The sequence below is a fragment of the Marmota monax genome, unplaced genomic scaffold, assembly GCF_021218885.2.
Source record: "Marmota monax isolate L192 unplaced genomic scaffold, Marmota_monax_Labrador192_F-V1.1 WCK01_AAM20220418_F8-fsc00038, whole genome shotgun sequence".
Taxonomy (NCBI): domain Eukaryota; kingdom Metazoa; phylum Chordata; class Mammalia; order Rodentia; family Sciuridae; genus Marmota; species Marmota monax.
Window position 1 is genome coordinate 10,013,431 of NW_026692498.1, and position 21,463 is coordinate 10,034,893.

The following is a 21,463-nucleotide window of genomic DNA, read 5'->3' on the forward strand; positions in this document are numbered from 1 at the left end:
TCTAATCCTCCCTGTCTGTCCCGACACATCCTTCTGCTTAAGCACCTCTGTACCCGAGACTGGAACAGGGGTCTGGTAGGAAATAAGTTTGCTTGCTCATAATGATGTCTTTTCTCTTGGCACCTGCTTCCTTGAGGTGCCATCAAATGGATTTGTATGTGGCGGTGGGTGAAGTGATTGCATGAACTTTTCTATAACCCACTTTTTATTATTAAGGACTTTTAAGAAAGCTTTGCTCATAGTATCGGGCGAGGAGGTAAAAACTGGAGCCCAAAGAAATTCCCTTAGGGCAAGATTATGTTAAAGTAGAAAACTGAATTTCCTGAGATAGAGGCTGCCCCTCACCCCCTTAAGTACTCAGTCCTCCAGCATATAGTATTTTCTTACAGTTGGTGACATGGATGGTGGTCCTCAGGAACAGGGGAACAAAGCTTAAACCATTCTGAGGGTTTTGTTCTGGGTGGTGACAAGGGAAGTACTTGCCATTGATTTTTGACACTAGAAAGTCATCTTTTTAAAAAAAGCTGTTTTTCTAGGTGGGTAGAGAATGAAACTGCCACATCCTTGTTAGATCAGTCTAAGAGATCACTCAAACAGTGGATGTCTGGATTTTGTTTCTGTCTGTCTATTATGAAAAAACAAATGTTAAATGGGGGGAAATGTGGATTATGGTAACAGGAGGGATCCCTAGCCTTGTTTTCCTTAGAAGACTTTTTAGTGTTTTATCAGATGTTTGTTGTAGTTGTAGATGGAAAAACTTGTGAGAAAAACAAAACACCACATGGAGCCTGTAAATGTTTTTGCACAACCTGTAAAGCATTCTTGGAAGTGGCCAGTAAAAAAGGGTTTTACCATTTAAAAAAAAAAAAATGTAACTGTGTCATTGTTTACATCTGTAACTTTTTCCTCCCCTGTTCTCATTACAACATTCTGGCAAAAATGTAGGCACAGTAGCTTCCAGTTTTAGAATAAATAACCATTTGGATTGAATTCACCCTTTCTCCTGTGGCTGCACTGACTGGGTTGTGTTTACTCGTTTATGTTTTTTAAAGCTTATTTCTCAAGTTGCACTGGGTCCAACCAAGGATGGCTTTCCCTTGCATGGCTGCTGTTGCCTTCCTTTTCTACCATACTTCACATGGGAGCCAGCTGTACATTGGCGGTGAGGGGGCCAGGGTTCTTAGCTCTTGATTATGCTAAGAGCTTGAGCCATTAGAGTAGAAGAAAATAAATTTTAACTTCACCTCTGTATACTTGGACTGTGATAAAAATCATTGGATATTTGGGGTTAAATGTAAGGGTCCATATATGAAAGGAAATAAGTTTATTTATTTATGAGTGATGACTACCTTGGAGGAAAAGCCTACTCATTCAACAGATATTTGGGGGTGCTTTATAGTGAATTTGAAAACTAAGAAGGTAAATTAAAGCACTCTTGTTGCTAGCACTGAACTGATTATAAATTTTTTTTTTTTTTTTTGGCGGTACTGAGGATGGAACCCAGAGCTAGGCCAGCACTCTACAACTGAGCCAAACTCCCAGCCCTGTAACTGCAATTTCTAATGGTGGGGTTGTTCATCATTAAGGCTGACAGATCATAGGCTCTTAGTATATACCATGTCTGAGTGGTATTAATGTAGACACTGTTTTAACAAACCCCCGCTTCTGTAGGTGACACATTCAGATTTCAGGGTCTTAAAACTTTGTACCCTAGGGACTAGGGTTGTAGCTCAGTGGTAGAGTGCTTGCTTTGCATGTGTGAGGCACTGGGTTCCATCCTCAGTGCCACATTAAAAAAATAAAGGTATGTTTGTTTACAACTTAAAAAAAAAAACCTGTACCCTAAATGTCATTCTTGATTTTGATCACTGCCTATTCACTGGGCATTTATTGTTAGAGCTAAATTAATTATCACCCCACCCAGGTACTAAGGTTTGAACCCGTCTCATAAATGCTAGGTAAGTGTGATACCACTGAGCTATCCCCCTAGCCCTAATGTGTTGTTTTTAATGGTTATTTATAATTTGTGCCTGTCTATAGTAACTGCCTAGCGCTATTTTCCCCCAACCAGAGTGATTTTTTTTTTTTTTTAACCTAATGCCAAGGTTACATTTATTGAACACATTTGGCTTTTTACCAAGGCTGAGCTGGTGTGGAAATTTTCAGTTACTCTCCTGGAATTTGCCCAGCACTGTGATGCAGCAGGAAAAGGGAAGGGTTCTTATTCTCTATGCTCTGCTTGTCACTTCACAGTACAATCCATTCATTGAGTGGCTGCTATGTGCCAGGCATTGTCAGCATGCAGGAATTATGACAGACCTGAGCCTTCCTGTAGTTTTCACAAGTAACAGAAGGAACTAAGCAGATTTTCTGAACAAAATGGGGTTTGGAGTGCAACCAGGTTATTTTCTGTTTCTTAGCCTACAGGGTGAGGGAATTAATTAGATGGCCTCTAGAATCTGTTAGGGCTCAGAAATTCCATCAACAGTGAAATGCTGCTGTTTCAAGGGTACCCTTGGAGCTCATGAGGTCATCTTTTGGAATTGCTGATAAAATACTCTTTATTCCTTTGGTTTCCTCTCTTCCTCTCCCCTTGTTGATTTCCTGTGAGAAGGGGTGGGGAAGCTGGGGTGAAAGGTTATATCTGAATACAGGTCACCTTACTACTACAGCAGGTCAGCCTCTCTATACTCCAAGCATGTCCAGGCACAAAACAAGAGTTGGCCTAGGCTTTTCCCAGGAAGAATGGGTCCCTTAAGTTAATGAGATATTGGGATACTGCGCTGGGGATATAGCTCAGTTGGTAGAGTGCTTCCCTTGCATGCTCTAGGCCCTGGGTTCGATCCCTAGCACCACAAAAAAACAGTTACAGATGTTTTTTGTTTGTTTGTTTTGCCTTGTTTTGTATCAGAGATTGAACCCCTGGGCACTTAACTGCTGAGCCACATCCCTGACCATTTTTATTTTTTTTATCTTGAGTCAGCATCGTATTACATTACTTAGGGCTTTGCTGAGTTGCTGAGACTGGCCTGAACTTGCCATCCCCCTGCATCAGCTTCTTTACTCGCGGGGATTACAGGCCTGCGCCAAAAAGATGGTGCCAGGAAGAGACCCCTATTTTGCATTGCCGCCTCAAAGGGAGTCTACTTGGCGAGATACAGAAACCTTCATTTTTCCCCTAAAATCCACGCGATCAGCGCTGGCCACGCTTGCTAACTGGAGCCCTTTTGTCCTATGATCCATCCTTATGGCTGCCCGTGTGCCTTGGACACCACGCGGCGGTCGTCAGGTTCAAAACTGCGGGGTGCAGGCACCGAATTCGTAAGGGTAGGAGCAGCCATTTTGAGATCGACGAACACAGAAGGGTCCATATTGGGAGCGCCCGATGTTCTGGGCACCGCCATTTTGAGAGCATCCCGTACGGCGGGCCGCCCGGTGTGGAGGCCGCCATGTTGACGCGGCCGGGCGGCAGCCATGTTGAACCACACAGCGGGCGCAGCCATCTTAGCACGAAGCGGCCCCGGTGCGGTGCCCGGTCCGCCCCGCCCCGCGCGCCCCGCCCCTCCACTCCTAAGGGAGGGTCGGCCAGCAACTACCTTCCCGCAGCCCCCTAAACCTACCCTGTTTAGTCTGTTTCATGCTTACTTGCCTTCTGTGTGCGCGCGCGTGTGGGTGTGTGTACGATCCCCGCAGCTTCTGAGTGTCCGCTGTAACACCTCTCCCAGTGGCGATGCGCCGCCACCCCGGCCCCGCTGAGCTCCCATCCTTGACAACGTCTAACCTTCTTTGGCCCTGTTTCCGGGGTATGGCAAATCTGTTGTCTAGGATCCTCTACCCCAAGAATGCTAACACAGGAGCTGCCCTCTGAGGTTCTGGATGAATTTATTCTTTAAATGGCTTTAACCTTCCAGTAGCTCCCGGTGTGACTGAGAGCAGGCACCTGGCGCGTCCCTCTCTCCATTGTCTGAACGGGTCACAGAGGGACGTGGACAGGACGCTGGCAGTTTGGCAGAAACCTCTCTGATCGTAGAGCTAAGAGTGCCCTAGTCACGGGTTGCTTGGGGTTGGCCGCAGAGGGTGAGGAGAGGGGTCGATGTGGGTGAGCAGGGTCTTGTGCTTCAGATAACCTCACAGGGCGGGGCAAGGGTAGGAATGGGCTGCGGGGAGCCTCTGAAGCTCTCCACAGTTACCGACCTAAGGAAGGACGGAGAGGGAAAGGTGAGGAGAGTAGGAACTAAGTAGCTCAGAGGAGGGCACAGAAGAACTTCTTTTCTCTGAAGGGGTTCTCCGAAGTGGGCACAGGAGTGATGAGGGGATCCTCACAAGCGTGGGCATCACAGTAAGTCATCAGGTCTGCTGCTGCCTTGGACACCTAGGACACAGCCATAAGAAGGAAGTTAGCCAGAACCCTTGAAAGGGACTACAGCCTCTTTCCAAAGGGGGTATCTTTTACCATGGGTAGGGCTCCTTGAGACTGTCTTCTCCCTCATCCCCACAGAAACCTGGGGTTAGCTCTCCTAGCAGAGCCCCAGCCTCCTCCCCTAACCTCAGGAAGTCGAGGAAAGAAGCATCTCTTATCAGGAGGTTTGGAAACCTACCACACAGTAAGGCCTGGCCAACTAATCAAGCCAGGGTCCCACCCACCTTTATCCGGCACAGGCTAGCCTCAATCTTTAGCTGTTCCACCATCTTGCGAGCTTGCCCAATACTCATGGTGCTATTCACAGGAGTCTCCCCTTTCATCCTGGAGAAAAGAGAGTGACAGTTCAGAGCTGTCTCAGCTAAAAGGCCCCCTCTGTGCTTACTCCTCACCAACCTTTACAAGGGTGGAGTCATGCCCCAATATTTTGTTTCCCTCTTATCCCAACCCTCTCTGGTTGCCTGTCCCATCCCTGTCTTCCTCAGTGGAAAAATAGGAGACGGTGGGCCACATGGCCTGGACCCCAGGTCATCAAACATGCAAATGATCTAAGGTTTTTTCAGTCCTTCAAGCCAGGTGTGTTCCCAGTTCTAAAAGCCTCAACCAAAAAGAGCCCCACCCTGATGAGGAGGGCATATCACCCCCACCTACCCTCCTTGAATCCCAATAGGATAAAAAAACAAGCTGCTCCCTACTCACCTGAAGTGGCAGGCGGCAGCAGCAGCCTCAGCCCTGGAGTGTAAGGTCAGTGGGGGAGGGGGGGCACCAAAAACTGCCTCAGATGGGGGGGGGGTGCCCCACCCTGCAGGGAGTTGCAGCTGAAAATATCTGATGCAGAAGCAGATAATACAAAAAAGGCTACTGGGAAAGGGTCAGGCCTGAGGTCCGTGAAGGGGTGGTCTCAATTTCTGCAGCTCAAGCAGTGCCTAGATGCCTGATACCTGAAGGATGAAGGATGCTAGAAGGAGCTGCTCAAATCCTGGAGCATACCAACTGCCTGGCCAGTGGGGGAGTCTGGCTGCCACTTGCATCCCCTGAGCACACCCCCACTATTACTGTCTCACTACCTGCCCCTCCCCCACTGCAGGCATCCCAAGCCTGGACTAAAGCCCTCTCCAAAGGAGCTGAGGCCGAAGCAGACTCCCCCCTCAAATGGGGTGGTCTAGGCCTGTGACAGCCCCTGCAGTGGAGTCTTTACTGGCTGTGGGGGACCCTGCTCATTTGAAAATCTGACATCAGCTGGGCAGTCGGCCCCCTCCTCCCTTCCTCTCTACCCTGACACAGCACTTAGCACCTGAATCTTCGTTTCTCTCCCAGGAATCCTCCATTCCCCATACCCAGGAAAATGTGACGCGCTACAGGTGATCAGCTTCTAGATCACTACAGTCTAGCCACAAGTGACTTTTGAGTCGGAGATCCAGGGACAGGAAGATGTCTAAAGAAATGGCAGATCAAAGAGAAGGAGAAGCTGGGGGCAAAGAGGTGTGCGGAGACCAGATCAAAGGATCCGACAAAGAGGAGGTAAGGGGCCTTGTTTGGGAGTCAGTGGAAATATTTTGGAAATAGGTGGGCTTGGGGGAGGGTGGAGGGTAGCAAATAGCGAGGGAAGGTGTATTGATTTGGAAAATTTTCAGACATTTTGAATAGGTACTCCCACGCCTGCAGCATTATGCAAAGATGTACGCACATTTGATTTTGCAAAGTGAAGGAACTTAAGATAGATACAAAATATAAGACGCCATCTGCCAAGACCTAAACTAATGTTTTAGGGAGAGTGTGTCCACTTAGGATCAGAGGAGGTTGATCACTCACTAAGAGCTGGAGACCAATGGCGAGACTGCAATATTGACACGCTTGTAAATAGTGACAGCAGGCCGGCCACCTGCGCAACACCCGGGATGGACTGGTTCCCGCAGAATACAACATCCCCTGAAGGAATACTCCCCGCCTTGGACATGTACAGTTTCTAAGAGCCTTGAGGGATAAAAATCGTAGCCCGCGTCCCCCCCCCCCCAGCTTCGGGAGTTAAGTGGCCGGTGGTGAAGGGTATGGGCAAACGGCCGTGCCCCAGCAGAAGGCTGAGGGGACTCTGCTGAGTCAGAACATGCCCTGGGGCACATCTCTCGGAGCCTGGAGGGAGGCGTCTTGCCCCTATGGTCCAGGGTGTAGGGCTGCAGAGAGACGGGGGGGCCGGAAGAGACAGGGCCCCCGCCCCTTGTCAGGTCACGCCCCTGATGAGGCCCCGCCCCCAGACTGCAATGGCTGACGGCAGAAAGGGGCGGGACTTCTCCGACAGCCGGAAATTCCTTCTCGCCGTTGCCTCGGCAGCGCGCGAGGCTGGTGAGTCTGCAGTGCTGTGGCGGCGGGCGGGCTGGTTTCCATGGTGGCGCAGTTAGGTGGGGGCTCCCGCGCCGCGCCCACCACCGGGCCCGAGGGGACTGGCGGGGAGCAGCCGTTGGCTGCAAGACGCCCTGCCGGGCGTGCGGAGCACCTACCCGAAGCTAGCGCAGCTGGAGGTGGAGAGAAGCTCGGGAGGCAATTGTGACTGCTCTTAGGCTGCTGGCTTTGAGTCCTGCTGTGCGACCGTAGGCAAGTCGTGCATCCTCTCCGTGCAACCACCTGGCACTGTGGATTCGTGTCATCGTGTGGGTTAAAGAGATGATTGAACCCAGGGTCACTCTACCACTAAGCTACACCCCAGCCCTTGTTTGTTTGAGATAGGATCTCTGTAAATTGCTGACTTCAACCTCCAGCATGGGATTATAGGCAGGCACCGTGGGCCTGGCATAAAATTGCTTTGAGAGAATGTTAAGATGCTCATTCTCTGTTTTATGTATTGCTAGCTATGAATGAGTATCAAGCATCAAAATCAGATGCTTCTGGGGAAAGAGTTCAACTGAGAAGCACTGACACTGGGGCAAAGGTATTAAAGGGAAAGGAAGGAATAATTGGCTAGGAAGCCCAACCACTTGGAGAAAGGCCATATGAAAAAAATGACTTTGCTTTACCCTGCTATCTCTGGTTTCCCCAGTCTAATTAACTTGTCTTTTTTGTCCCCACCTGCTTAAGGGAAGGAATCATTCTTTTTTCATTTTTTTCTTTTTTCCAGGAACCGCCAGCTGCCTCATCCCATGGCCAGGGGTGGCGTCCAGGTGGCAGAGCAGCTAAGAACGCAAGACCTGAATCTGGGGCTAGACCCCCTGCTCTCCCTGCCATGGTCAATGATCCACCAGTACCTGCCTTATTGTGGGCCCAGGAAGTGGGCCATGTCTTGGCAGGCCGTGCCCGCAGGCTGCTGCTGCAGTTTGGGGTACTCTTCTGCACCATCCTCCTCCTGCTCTGGGTGTCTGTCTTTCTCTATGGCTCCTTCTACTATTCCTACATGCCGACAGTCAGCCACCTCAGCCCTGTGCATTTCTACTATAGGTGAGAGGGGACTTCTGTCAGAATGGAGGAATCCTGTGTGAGAATTGCTGCAAGGACCCTTGGAGCTTATTCATTTCAGTCCCCTCATTTACAGAAGAGGAAACTTGAGCCTGTTGTGCTAACAGAACTTCTCACCTACCACAACCCAAGGCGGGATCAGGTCTGGGATGGTAGGATTTTAGGGTGCTAGTTCTACCTGTGGTCGCTTATTTCTGGTTAAAAAATACGGGTCAGTTCTGTTTAGGTTCTATCAAACCTCTCTCAGAGCCACTGTAGAAGTTTGAACCAATCCAACCCCTTGGGCATCTCAAAACTCACTTGGCTTTCAGCAGAAGTATTAGGAAATATCTCCTTTGCCTTTTACTTTACTGCCTCCTGTCCTAAATAGTCTGCTGCACAATAGATTGTGGAAATACAAGGTGACTGGGTACAAAAACTTGACTCCCAGAGTCCTATTACTTGCCTGGCCCCTTATTCTTTCCCATTTCCTTCACTGTCAGATTCTTTCTCTTATTCCTAAGAATGGGTATAGGACCAATCAGCTGAAGGGGACATTATTATCAGTGGTCCAATCTTTTTTTTTTTTCCCCTGTCCTGAATCCCTAGTCATGCACTGAAATTTCTAAGGTAGATCTTAAACTTTTAGGGGACATAGATCCTAAGAAACCTATGATCTTTCCTGCCATAATAGTGTATGTACATGCCCAGGTGTATGTTGCATACCTACATACTATATAGAGTTTTCCCTACAATTTATCAGTTTAATGACTTTAAAAGTCATCTATAGACCATTTTGGGGAGTTTTCTCAAAATAGGGACCAGACTATAACTACTGAATCAGAATCTCTGGGTTAGGACCCTGGAATCTATATTTTATCAAGTTCTTCAAAGGAGTCTTTAGAAACACCATATCTGTAGGTTCCCATGAGAGGCAATAAACTGAAGTAGCAGGAAGAGAATTGGGGGGAAGTCTGAAAAAAAAATCATTCTAGTATCTTGAATCTACTGGTCACATTTGTTCACCTATCAGAAAGAATTGGGGAGAGAAAGGAACCCTAGGAACCCAAAAGAATTGCAGATATAAGTGGACTCTAACTTAGCAGAGTATCATTCCCCCTTCTCATTTAGGACCGATTGTGATTCCTCCACGACCTCACTCTGCTCCTTTCCTGTTGCCAATGTCTCGCTGGCTAAAAGTGGACGTGATCGGGTGAGTATGGGAGATACAGGGAAGTTAATTAGAGTTTTGATGACTTGAGATAGTAGGGCTTAAGATGGGGAGAACAGGGATTGAGTACGAGACAAGAGGAAGGAAAGCGGGGCTGGGGTTGTGGCTTAGCGGTAGAGTACTTGCCTCGCATGTGAGAGACCCTGGGTTCAATCCTCAGCACCACATAAAAATAAATGAATAAAATAAAGGTATTGTGTTCAACTACAACTAAAATAATACATATAAAAAAGAGGAAGGAAACAGAAGTTGAAGAGAAATTAGAATCTAAATGAATAGTGTGTTTTGATCTTTCTGCAGCAGACATTAGGAATATTCTCATTCTCAACAGGTGAGACATGACTTGTTTCAGACAGGTCATATCTGTTAGATAATGTCAGTAGTGTGTTTTGGATTTAGGTGAATAAATCAACTGTTTCATTGGAATAGAATGGCATCTATCCCAGAGTTTTAAAGGCTTGTATATAAAATTATGAAATAGTTGATAAGTATGTGACCTGTTATTTCAAAGGGTATTGTGCCAGAGGACTGGCCACATGCCATTGTGATTTAAACAAACTGAGAATTCTGGGCTGGGATTGTGGCTCAGTGGTAGAGCACTTGCCTAGCATGTGTGGGGCACTGGGTTTGATTCTCAACACCGCATACAAATAAATGAATGAAATAAAGGTCCATCTATGTCTAAAAAAATAAAATAAAACCTGAGAATTCTGATAAATGCATACAAAGACTAAGCAACCTGTGGAAGTTCTAATAAAGGATAGAATCCCTGAACTTAAAAAGGATCTTGAAGGCTGGACATGGTGGTGCATGCCTATAATCTCAGCAACTCCACAGACTGAGGCAGGAAGATATGAGTTCAAGGCCAGCCTCAGCAACTTAGCCTAGACCCTTTCTCCTTTTTAGTACTGGGGATTGAACCCAGGGGCACTTAACCACTAAGAAACATCCCCAGCCATTTTTATTTTTTTTATTTTGGACAAGGTCTCACTAAATTACCTAAAGGCCTCACTAAGTTGCTGAGGTTGGCCTTGAACTTGTGATCCTCCTGCTTCAGCTTCTTAAGTTGCTGGAATTACATGTGTGCACCACTATGCCTGGCTAGCTCTGATTTCTCATATACCACTCTGAGGGGTCATCTGCTAGACAAGAATCATTAGAGGGGGTTGGAGGAGCTTGGGGGTGAAATTCAGTCGTAGAGCATGTGCTTAGTATGTATGAGGCCCTGGATTCAATCCCTAGCACCAAAAAATAAATACATGATTCAATTATAAGAATATAGGAATGGTTAGGAAAACCTTAACATTTTGAGGTTTAGACCAGTGAAAAACTCCCATTGTGGGAGGTATGAGGGGTGATGGTAGGCACCCACCAGCAGGACCAAGATAGGGACTCAAACCCCAGATTAAGGTGTATAATCCTGGCTCCTTAGAAGGCTGAGGTAGGAAGATCACCTGACTTAGGAGTTTAAAGCAACTTAGACCTTATCTAAAAAAAAAAAAAAGATAAAGGGAGGCTGGAGGTGTTGCTCAGTGGTAGAGTTGTTGCCTAGCATGGATGAGGCCCTGGGTTCAATCCTCAGTACACATAAAAATAAATAAATAAGGGGCTGGGGCTGGGGCTCAGCGGTAGCGCACTTGCCTGGCATGTATAAGGAACTGGGTTCGATTCTCAGCACTGCATATAAAAGAATAAAATAGGGCTGGGGATATAGCTCAGTTGGTAGAGTGCTTGCCTAGCAGGCACAAGACCCCGGGTTCAATCCCCAGCACCACACACACAAAAAAGAATAAAATAAAAGTCTATCAACAACTAGAAAGGGGCTGGGGATGTGGCTCAAGCGGTAGCGCGCTCGCCTGGCATGCGTGCGGCCCGGGTTCGATCCTCAGCACCACATACAAACAAAGATGTTGTGTCCGCCGAGAAATAAAAAAAATAAAATAAAATATTAAAATTAAAAAAAAAAAAACTAGAAAAATACTTTTAAATAAATAAATAAAGGTATATTTAAAAAAAAAAAAAAAGATTAGGGACCCAGAATGACATCAAGATGCTGCTGCTAACAATGATTGTGAGAGAGCTGGCTAGGGAGGCTGAGCACTTCTGGTGCTTGGTTAATTAATAACATTGAGGGCAGCTGATCCCAAGAGGGGCAGCCTCACCAGTGCACAGGCCTGAGTCACAGATGGCCCAGTTGGCAACATGACCATTCACTTTTGGGAAAGAAATATGACAGAGCCTTTTGGGACTGATTCAGAAGAGCCAATAGGATATGGAAGTGGAGGTACCCAGCCACCAGAAGGGGGCAGCACCTTATCTGGACAAACCGTTGGAAGGCCTTTGGGCTAACCAAGGGGGTGGCAGAATATTTGGAAGATAGAACTTGGACAGTATAATTTAAAAAAAAAACAAAACAGTTTTTGAAATGAAATGGGGGCTACTTTGGGCAGGTGCTGATGTATGGACAGCCATATCGCATCACCTTAGAGCTTGAATTGCCAGAGTCTCCTGTGAATCAAGATTTGGGCATGTTTTTGGTCACTGTTTCATGCTACACCAGAGGTGGCCGAATCATCTCCACCTCTTCCCGTTCGGTAAGTATTCATGGCCTGTCTGGGAAGTTGTGAAGAATGATGGCAGAGTCAGAATATCTGGGTAGGGCTTCAGGAGAAAATCTTGGCACTGAGGTCAGAGGACACGTCAGGATAAGGGAGGAGAAATCTGCTTACCAAGACAAACATTTTCCAAACTCCCTAGCACATCATGAGCACATCCAGCTTTGGAGTAGACGTGAAGAGTGGAGCAGCTCTCAGAAAACAGATCTAGAGCCATGCGGATAGATCCTCACCAGAAACATGCCAGCCACGGAACATCAGACAACTCATGAGGCATAAAGTAGTATAAAATGGGTACCATAGTAACTGCCTCGATCAGTACTGTAGGAGGAAATGTGAATGCAGTTCTTAACTCACACATGGTAGATGTTTAATCAACATTGGGATCTCACTGTTGCATGAACTGTCAGTAGAACCTCATCATGAATGTCTGTCTTGGGGGAAAGCAGATGATGTGCTGGGGTTTGGATCCCATCCTGGATGACAGAACTGTTTTGGGGAAAGGCAGAGACAATGTTACACTTCACCTGGAAAGGTGTCTTAGAGGAGGGGCCTTTGCTGTACTGGAATGGAGAAATGTGGTCAAGTCATGGGCAGAGGTTGAGTAGGTGGAATGGTTTAGTGGACACAGGGGAATAGGAAGTGGAGGTGAGGAGCAGGGAGCCTGAGGGAGGAGCAGCCTGCATGGACCGCTCAGGGATAGGGGAAAGCTGTGGGAACCTGGATACCTGACCCCAATTTCTGCCTCCTGGCCCTGGCAGGTAATGCTGCATTACCGCTCAGACCTGCTCCAGATGCTTGACACGCTGGTCTTCTCTAGCCTCCTTCTGTTTGGCTTTGCTGAGCAGAAGCAGCTCCTGGAGGTGGAACTCTATGCGGACTATAGAGAGAACTCGGTGAGTGAGGTGAAGGCTGACCAGGAGATCGCCCTCTTGTCAGCCCAGAATTGTATTCCAGGAGCCTCTGGTTTCAGAGCAGGCCTCAGATGGGGCTGGTAGGATCAAGAGTGACAGTATCAAGACCCTGGCTTGATGCTGCCCTCTCTCCACCCCTCTTAGTATGTGCCAACAACTGGAGCAATTATTGAGATCCACAGCAAGCGTATCCAGATGTATGGAGCCTACCTTCGCATCCATGCCCATTTCACTGGGCTCAGGTGAGGAACCACTGAAATAGACCTTGACAGCTCTCCTGGATGCTGTCCTTAAATGAAGAGTTTCCCAAGTAAAGGTAATAGGTTAACAGAGCAGCATTGGTTTGAGTTTTTCAAAGGCCAGAGATTCTTGCCCTTGCTGCACATTAGCATATTGGCTCCCAGGGAAACGTCAAAAATACCTGTATGAGTCTGGCATTGTGGTGCATGCCTAAATCCCAGCTATTTGGGAGGCTGAGACAGGAAGATTACAAGTTCAAGGTAAGCCTGAGCAACATAGTAAAAGTCCCATTTCAAAAATAAGGTAAACTATACATACACTGCTACTGTCTTGATTCATTTGCTTAGCAGAATTGGCCAAAATCAAGGTCATTGCCTGTGGCCCTGCAATGCTGAGACTACCCAGAGTCCTTAGTCTTTATTAGTGCTTGATGCAGCAAGGTCTGATAATTGGGAGGGGGTGGGCAGGGAACATGGAGGCAGAGGCTAGCTCTAACCAAACTCAGTTGAGTTGCTTGGGAAATTAGAAAGTTGATGCTGTTTGGTAATGGCTGCTCCACTCCTGTTGCTATTTCCTGCCTCAGGTACCTGCTATACAACTTCCCGATGACCTGCGCCTTCATAGGTGTTGCCAGCAACTTTACCTTCCTCAGCGTCATTGTGCTCTTCAGCTACATGCAGTGGGTGTGGGGGGGCATCTGGCCCCGACATCGCTTCTCTTTGCAGGTTGCAAGGGGCAGTGACCCCTTTTTCTTCCTTTGAGGATGTTTATTTGGGTGGGCAGGGACATCTCTGGTGAGGAAAGTCAGTACTCACTGCTCAGTCCTTTCTCTTCTACAGGTTAATATCCGAAAAAGAGAGACTTCCCAGAAGGAAGGCCAACGAAGGATCTCTACTCATCAGCCTGGTAAAGGTGTTGTTTGAGGGGCTGTTAGGGAGGTGAGGTGGTTAGGCAAGCAGAGCTGCCTGCCTCCAGTGTGAGGCATAAAAGCACTCACATGCTGAGCTAAGGGTGGAAGAGGAGGCTGAAAGAGGTGACGTAGGCACTGCCCTCTAGGCACAGCCACCCTACCCATCCTGTCCTCTACTTATTTTGGAGGAGCAGGGCCTGAAGGACAGGAGGAGTCAACTCAACTGTCAGATGTGACAGAAGATGGTGAGAGCCCTGAAGATCCCTCAGGGACAGGTATGGTGCAGCAGTAATCCCTCCTTCCTGACATCTCAGCCCTGTCCTTCAGCATCTGGGTCTGACTCAGCCCTACTCTTGGCCACAGAGGGCCAGCTGTCTGAGGAGGAGAAGCCAGACCAGCAGCCCCTGAGTGGAGAGGAGGAGCTGGAGCGGGAGGCCAGTGATGGTGAGGGGCACCCTGGGATGCCGCAGTCCAGCTGGGCAAAATAACCGGGAGGTGACAAGCAACTTGAAGGTTGAAGCGGGAACTGCTTTATTGTAGGGAAACTCAGCGGGAACTGAGCGGGAACTCAAGGTAGCGGGCACCCAAGGTAGCGGGAGCTGCTTTATTGCAGAACAGCAGAGGTATATATACCTAACTGATTACACACAGCTTGACTCAATTAGCATCATCTAGATACAGCAGTCAGCCAATAAGGAATCCCCACCGTCCTAATGGCTTGGTGGGGATTCCTTATTGGAGTGGTTTGCTTCACAAACCACTCCTCCTGGCAAACTGCCAGGCGCCATCTTGACTTGTTTTGCGGTCCCCAACACTGGAATGCATGGGCTGGATGGAGTAGGACCCTGGGTTAATTTGATATCGCATTTGAGATTTTTTGGTTTTTCCTGGCCCAGGTTCAGGCTCCTGGGAAGATGCTGCTCTGCTGACTGACGCCAACCTGCCTGCTTCTGCCTCTGCCTCTGCTTCTGCCCCTGCGTCTGCCCCTGCCCCTGCCCCTGAGACTCTGGGCAGCTCTGAGCCCTCTATGGGTGCTCTGAGACAGCGCCCCACCTGCTCCAGCTCCTAAAGAAAAGAGGACAGATTCCTCACATTCCAGCACTTTCCCACCTGGGATCTCCCCTTGTGTTCCCTTCAATAAACTATTTTGTGCCAGCTGCTTCCTGACTCTTTTGAAGTAGATTTAGGCCTGTTTGAAACCCTGTGTCCAGCCAGGCATGGAGACATAGCCTGTAGATCAGCAACTCTAACTCTGAGGCAGAAGGATCACAAGTTCAAGGCCAGCCTCAGCAACTTACAGAGACCCTGTTCAAAAAATAAAGCCAGGCGCAGTGGCGCACACCTGTAATCCCAGTGGCTTGGGAGGCTGAGACCGGAGGATCATGGTTCAAAGCCAGTCTCAGCAATGGTGAGGCATTAAGCAACTCAGTGAGACCCTGTCTCTAAATAAAATACAAGATAGGGCTGAGGATGTGGCTCAGTGTTTGAGTGCCCCTGAGTTCAATCCCCAGTACCAAAAAATTAAAATTAAAAAAAGATAGGACATTTTATCACTGAGCTATATCCCTGAGTTCAATCTCCACTACCCAAAGAAAGAAGGCCAGCCATGCGTGCCCCAGGCACCTTCAACTCTGCCCCTTAAAGGAACTCTGCCCCACAGGAAGACCTGCAGACCTGGACTGTTTCAGGCGCAGTTGTTTCCACAGTCTAAGAAGTACAAGGAGAAAATTTATCCTGGCCACTAGCAGGCTTCCCGCTTCATCCATGTGACTTGTCTCATGGAAGGGGGATAATTTAGGGCGGGTCTGAAGAGCTAGAATACATCATTCTGGCCCCTACACCCCTCCCATCTCTGTCCATTGGGAGACAGAAGACAGGAAATGACTGCCATACATGTGGTATGATTTTTACCAAAACAGCGTTTTGTAACCCAGGCCCCATGCTGTCCACAGCTGTTTTCCTCTCTTATACCAGCCAGGTGGCCCTCTCCAATATTTCCCTCCCCATCCCTTCACATGACTTCAGCCTTTGGATTCTCAGCTCCTGGCCACTTTCCACATTCCACTCCTCTGTCAGAACCCAGGCATCCTGAGCTCCAGCTGAAACTGCTGTGCATGGCTTTCCCCACCCTGGCCCCGTGACTCAGGCCCTCTGAGCGGACCAGCCCTCTTCTTGGCACTCAGTGGGGAGGGGAGTGGAGAAGGGGGCCAGGTAGTGACATCAGAGTTGAAGGGTACAAAAGCTTTCAGCCAAAAGAAAATTGAAGATACAAACTGACAGTGCAGGCAGCGCGGCCTACTATCCTCAGGACTCCTCAACCTGATAGCCCCAGACATCTGGTTGCAGATTCCCATTCCCTCAAGGTCTCCCGCTAGTGAGGGGCTGCTGTGGGCCAGAGCGATCAGGTGGGGTCCTGGACTCCTTGGACAGGATTCACACAGATAACAGGTGGGGAATGAAGAGTCCAGGATCCTGGTTTCCTCCTCCGGTTTTGTCTTTTCTCACTTTGTCTTCCTGTTGGGTTTTTGCATGTCTTGCTGACTGATCCTCGGTTTACTTAGATCTTTTCTCTGGGTGGCAGCTGGGAATTCTACCACCTTTCTTGGCTGAGTAAATCCTTTCCCCTCCTTCTCCTCCCAGCATTTTGTTTATTCATTAACTTTCTAGCACTTCGAATGTTGCTGCTCACATGTGTTTCTCTGATACATATCAGACCATAGCTTCATTTTGTCCAAAATCAAACATGTAACTTGGAACATTTGTCAAGAGAAGCTGGTCTTCTTCTTACCTCTTTTATCATCTGGGTTCCCTGTTGTGTTTGGGTTCTATCCAGGCAGGGGCCCTAAGGCACGGATGACAGCCTTTACCTATTCACCCTTTCCCTTCCAGACTCCATGCTGGGCTCTCTCTGCCTTCTGTGGCTCCTAGCCCTGACCTTGTCGGTTCCCAAAGCTCAGCCCTTGACTCCTCAAGACTTCGAGGAAGAAGAGGAAGATGAGACGGTGAGCACACCTTTCCTGGCTGTCCCCTGTGACTACGACCGTTGCCGCCACCTGCAGGTGCCCTGCAATGAGTTGCAGAAGGCCAGGCCGGTGGCCTGCCTGTGCCCGGGGCTGTCCAGCCCTGCCCGGCCTCCGGACCCGCCACGCCTAGGAGAAGTGCGCATTGTGGCCGAAGAGGGCCGCGCCGAGGTCCACTGGTGTGCCCCCTCCTCCCCGGTCCACCACTACCGGCTGCTGCTTTGGGAAGGCAGCGGGGCTCCGCAGAAGGGCCCCCTACTCAACACTACGGTCCGCAGAGCAGAACTGAAGGGACTTAAGCCTGGGGGCGCTTATGTGGTTTGCGTGGTGGCTGGTAATGAGGCCGGGGAGAGCCGCGTGTCCCAGGCAGGTGGGGAGGACCTCGAGGAGGTATCCTTCCCGGCCTTCGGGCCCTGCGGCCGGCTCACCGTGCCACCCAGACCGGTCACCCTAATCCACGCGGCCGTGGGGGTGGGCACAGCCCTGGCTCTGCTAAGCTGCGTCGCCCTGATCTGGCACTTCTGCCTCCGCGAGCGCTGGGGCTGTCCGCGCCGCGCAGCCACCGCCCAAGCCGCAGGGGCGCTCTGATGAGGGTCTGGGGGACTTCCGCGCAGCCCAGCCCCACACGGAGCACCAGCTGGCTCCCAGAAGGGCCAGCCCGCTGCCGCCTGGCGCCAGACAACTGGGCCGCAGCTGGGGGTCTCTGAACTGAGAGTTTATTTAGGTCAGGGCTTGCCACTTTGTTCCTGCCTGAAAGCTAGACAAGTGGAGAGGGTCAGAGAGTTATTAAGTAGGTTTTGTATGTTTAAGAGTATAACATTGAGGGGACTGGGGACATAACTCAGTTGGTAGAGTGCTTGTCTCACATGCACAAGGCCCTGGGTTCAGTCCCCAGCACCCCCCACCCCCCCCAAAAAAAGTATAACATTGAGGATATTATGTAGGTACTTATCTAGTCATTTAAAATATAACCATTAAAAAATGTAAAACCCATTCTTAGCTCATAGGTCTTATACGTCAGTGAGCAGGCCAGATTTGCCCTTTGGCTGCCGTAAGTCAGCCCCTGTCATACACCCTCAAAGGGTTCTGCTCTTGGGCTTGGTGGCCTGGACAATTTAACAAGGCTCTGTTTTAAACTAAAAAATAAAAAAAGGGACTGGGGAAGTAGCTCAGTGGTAGAATACCCCTGGGTTCAATCCTCAGAAGGGGGGGGGACAAAAAGATACTGCCACTTTGGCACTTTGCATAGCCTAAGTGGCATTCTAGAATAAGCTTCTGCAGGATAAGATTTTCTGGGAGCCACAGTCTTCTTTGACCTTTCCTCGAGTTACCGGGATGAGCATATCTGGATCAGAGTCTGTTTCTGAGGAGGGTGGAGATTAAGGACTGAGATGGGATAACAGAAGAGAAGGAAGCCCCGAGCCTTTGTCGGGCACAAGTTCATTCGTGCTCTTGCTAATTAAAATAAGACAAATCAACAGTAATATCAAGGAATCCCCCATTTGTGTTTATTGTATACCAACTGTGATAACATTAAAGGAAATTTAAAAGAAATTGTCACTTCTCATGATCCCTTCAATTCTCTGTGTAGATATCTATTTTTCATAGTCATATACATACTTTCTATTTATTTATTTATTTATTTATTGGTAATGGGGGTTGAATCCAGGGCACTTAACTACTGAGCCGCATCCCCAGCCCTTTTAATTTTTATTTTGAGACAGGGCCTGCTAAATTGCTTAGGGTCTCACTAAATTGCTGAGGCTGCCTTGAACTTGTGATCCTCTTGCCTCAGCCTCCCAAGCCACTGGGATTACAGGCATGCCTCAGGCAATCACATCTTGAATTTATCTTTAAATTAAGTGAATGTAGCACCTATAATTCCAGCTACCATAAGCTGAGGTGAAAAGATCACAAGTTTGAGGCCAGCCTCTGCAATTTAGGGAAGGCTTGTCTCAAAAAAGGAGGGGGGGGGATAGGGTTGAGTAGCTCAGTGGCAGAACACTTGCCTAGCATGTGAGTAGCACTGGGTTCAAGTCTCAGTACCACATAAATAAATACAATAAAGGTACTATGTCCATCTGCAACTAAAAAAATATTTTTAAAAGGGTGGGGAAAACTCAGTTGGTAGAGTGCTTGCCTTGCATGTACAAAGCCCTGGGTTCAATCACCAGCACCACAATAAATAAGTAAATAAATGAAATGAAATAAATTAAAAAGTGTTGGGAATGTAGGTCAGTTGAAGAGCACCTTTGAGTTTAATCCCCAGAACTGGAAAGAAAGAAAGAAAGGAAAGAAAGAAAAAAGAAAGCTGGGTATAGAAAAGCCTGTTTTGTGTTGCTACATAGTATAAACCTCACCTTTACTGGTTTTACAACTCCTCCCCCTCAACCCGGGAAGAGCTGGGGATGGAACCCAGAGCCTTGTGCATGCTAGGCAAGCAGTCTACCACTGTTATACCCTGGCCCTAACTTTTTAAAAATTTAATTGTAAAACAAACACATACAAGTTTCAAGTAATACTGACACATACAAAGTGAAACTTCTCTTCTTCCTTAATTGCCCTTGCTGGGGGTATACTTCAGTGCTAGAGCACTTGCCTAGTATGAAAGAGGCCCTGGGTTAGATCCCCATGTAAAAAAAAAAATACATACATAAAAAGCCATTAGGCTGGGAATATAGCTCAGTCATAGAGTGCTTGCCTAGCATGCACAAGGCTTTTGGTTTGATGTGCATCAAAAGACATAATTGCCCTTAGTAGAGCAGTTTTTTTTGTTTTGTTTTGTTTTGGGTACTGGGAATTGAACCCAAGGTACTTAAACACTGAGCTACATCCCCAGCCCTTTTAAATATTTTATTTAGAGACAGGGTCTTGCTGAGTGGCTTAGGGCCTGGATAAGTTGTTGATACTGGCTTTGAACTAACAATCCTCCTGCCTCAGCCTCCTGAGCTAATAGGATTACAGGAAGGTACCACCCCTCCCAGAAGCAGAGCAATTCTTTACAAAGTACAAATATTTTGTTTTTCACTCATTATTCAGTCATAGACAATGCTGAACATTGGCAAATCATAACCTCCTTATATGTTAAAGGCCTCATGATTTCCTACAAAAGAATGTACTTTAAAGAACTTTAGTCATCACTCTTTGTTGGAACATTTAAATTTTCTTCAGTGTGGTTTTAAGGACATCCTTGTTTGTGTATCCTCACCTGTTTATTTAAGTACCCAGGAGAAGGCATTCACCTCTGGAAGTAATTGAAATAGGCAATACTCTAAAATTTGATCATTTTTAAAATGATTAGACCATTAAAATAAATTTTTTTTTTGAGAGAGAGAAAATTTTTTAATATTTATTTTTAGTTTTCGGCGGACACAACAGCTTTGTTTCTATGTGATGCTGAGGATCGAACCTGGGCTGCATGCATGCCAGGGGAGTGCGCTACCACTTGAGCCACATCCCCAGCCCCCATTAGAATAAATTTAGATTGTTATCTAGAACACATGTGGCATTACATTGTAGTGATTACCTTGTGACTTTTTATTTAATGACTATTTCCTCAGCAATCATTCTCTTATGAATGAGGACACCCACTCTATTATTAGTAAAGACATGCTTTTCATGCATTCTCACTTAAGCCTTACCACGAACATTCCAAGAGATAGTATCACCTTTTCAAAGATGAGAGATTTGAAGTCCTAAAGGGTTTGAAATTACAACTAAGGAGTTCAGATAGGATTCCTGCTTAAATTGCCCAAATCAAAAGCTCTTCATTTTACCATAGAGAGGGGCAACAAAGCATACAGGTTTAATGAAACACAATGCATGGTAGAATTCTAGCTCTGCTACTTTCTACTGCCTTTATGATCTTAGATGAATTATCTCATCTTTCTGTGCCTGTTTCCTATGACTAATAATAATACAGAATAGGGACTGTTATGATGATTAAATATGAGTTAATCAACTAAGCCTCAAGTACATGTAACTGAAAGCTCGGTCATTGTCCTTGAAACCAATACAATAATGAAGACAAGGTCTTGAGAAAAAGGAAAAAGCTTTATTGCTTTGCTAGCAAAGGAGAAACACAGGGGACTCCTGTCCCAAAGGCTGTGATTCTGCTCATTTGCAGGAACAGGAGGCTTTTATTTCTTTTCTTTTTTTTTTTAATATTTATTTTTTAGTTGTAGTAGGACACAATACCCAGGGCCTTGCATATACTAGGTGAGAGCTTTACTGCTGAGCCCCAGCCCCAGCCTGAGAGGGGGCTTTTATAGAGGTGATTCAGAGAAAATGAGATCAGGGAGGAGAGAACAGGGAGGAGAAGATCAGGGAAAAGAAGATCAGGGAAGAGGTCAGGAAGGGGAAGATTAGGGAAAAGAAGATCAAGAAGATTGGGGAGGAAAAGTTTAAGGAAAAGAATATCAGGGAAGATCAGGGAAAAGAAGATCAGAGAGGCGGTCAGGAAGGAGAAGGTTAGGGAAAAGAAGATTGGGAAAAAGAAAAAAAAAAAAAAACATGTAAGTTTCAAAGCCACAAGAGATAGTCAAAGTATCAAGTGAACCCTGTTACATACATATATTTTCCATATGAGTAACTTTTTTTTTTGATGGACCTTTATTTTTTATTTATATGTGGTTCTGAGAACTGAACCCAGTGCCTCACACACTAGGCAAGTGCTCTACCACTGAGCTAC

General features: G+C 47.3%; 3 protein-coding genes across 14 annotated transcripts; 2 read left to right on the forward strand and 1 right to left on the reverse strand.

The window, feature by feature from the left end:
* Positions 1-3,628: 3,628 nt before the first annotated feature.
* Gng3 (G protein subunit gamma 3) lies at positions 3,629-5,411 on the reverse strand. The gene is made up of 3 exons (XM_046445517.2): positions 5,120-5,411; positions 4,645-4,744; positions 3,629-4,372 (listed from the first exon to the last, which is right to left on the reverse strand). The coding sequence occupies exons 2-3, from the start codon at positions 4,741-4,743 to the stop codon at positions 4,244-4,246; spliced, it is 228 nt and encodes a 75-aa protein (XP_046301473.1). The 5' UTR covers position 4,744; positions 5,120-5,411; the 3' UTR covers positions 3,629-4,243.
* Positions 5,412-5,516: 105 nt separating this feature from the next.
* On the forward strand, positions 5,517-14,912 carry Bscl2 (BSCL2 lipid droplet biogenesis associated, seipin). Of its 12 annotated transcripts, XR_009226879.1 has the most exons (12): positions 5,517-5,941; positions 7,530-7,846; positions 8,975-9,056; positions 11,525-11,668; positions 12,451-12,585; positions 12,748-12,845; positions 13,427-13,568; positions 13,683-13,755; positions 13,900-14,028; positions 14,117-14,197; positions 14,294-14,376; positions 14,650-14,785. XR_009226879.1 is itself a non-coding variant. In XM_058579564.1 (11 exons), exons 2-11 carry the CDS (start codon positions 7,552-7,554, stop codon positions 14,820-14,822), a joined length of 1,236 nt encoding a protein of 411 aa, XP_058435547.1. In that variant the 5' UTR covers positions 5,518-5,941; positions 7,530-7,551; the 3' UTR covers positions 14,823-14,912. The 12 variants fall into 12 exon arrangements, 11 of the variants coding, with proteins under 11 accessions (XP_058435547.1, XP_046301463.1, XP_046301464.1 ...); XM_058579564.1 differs by lacking the exon at positions 14,294-14,376 and having other exon boundaries at positions 5,518-5,941; positions 7,530-7,730; positions 14,650-14,912; XM_046445507.2 differs by lacking the exon at positions 14,294-14,376 and having other exon boundaries at positions 5,520-5,941; positions 14,650-14,912.
* Positions 14,913-15,714: 802 nt separating this feature from the next.
* Lrrn4cl (LRRN4 C-terminal like) lies at positions 15,715-20,617 on the forward strand. Its single transcript, XM_046444595.2, has 2 exons — positions 15,715-16,201; positions 16,643-20,617. The coding sequence occupies exon 2, from the start codon at positions 16,648-16,650 to the stop codon at positions 17,359-17,361; it is 714 nt and encodes a 237-aa protein (XP_046300551.1). The 5' UTR covers positions 15,715-16,201; positions 16,643-16,647; the 3' UTR covers positions 17,362-20,617.
* Positions 20,618-21,463: the final 846 nt, after the last annotated feature.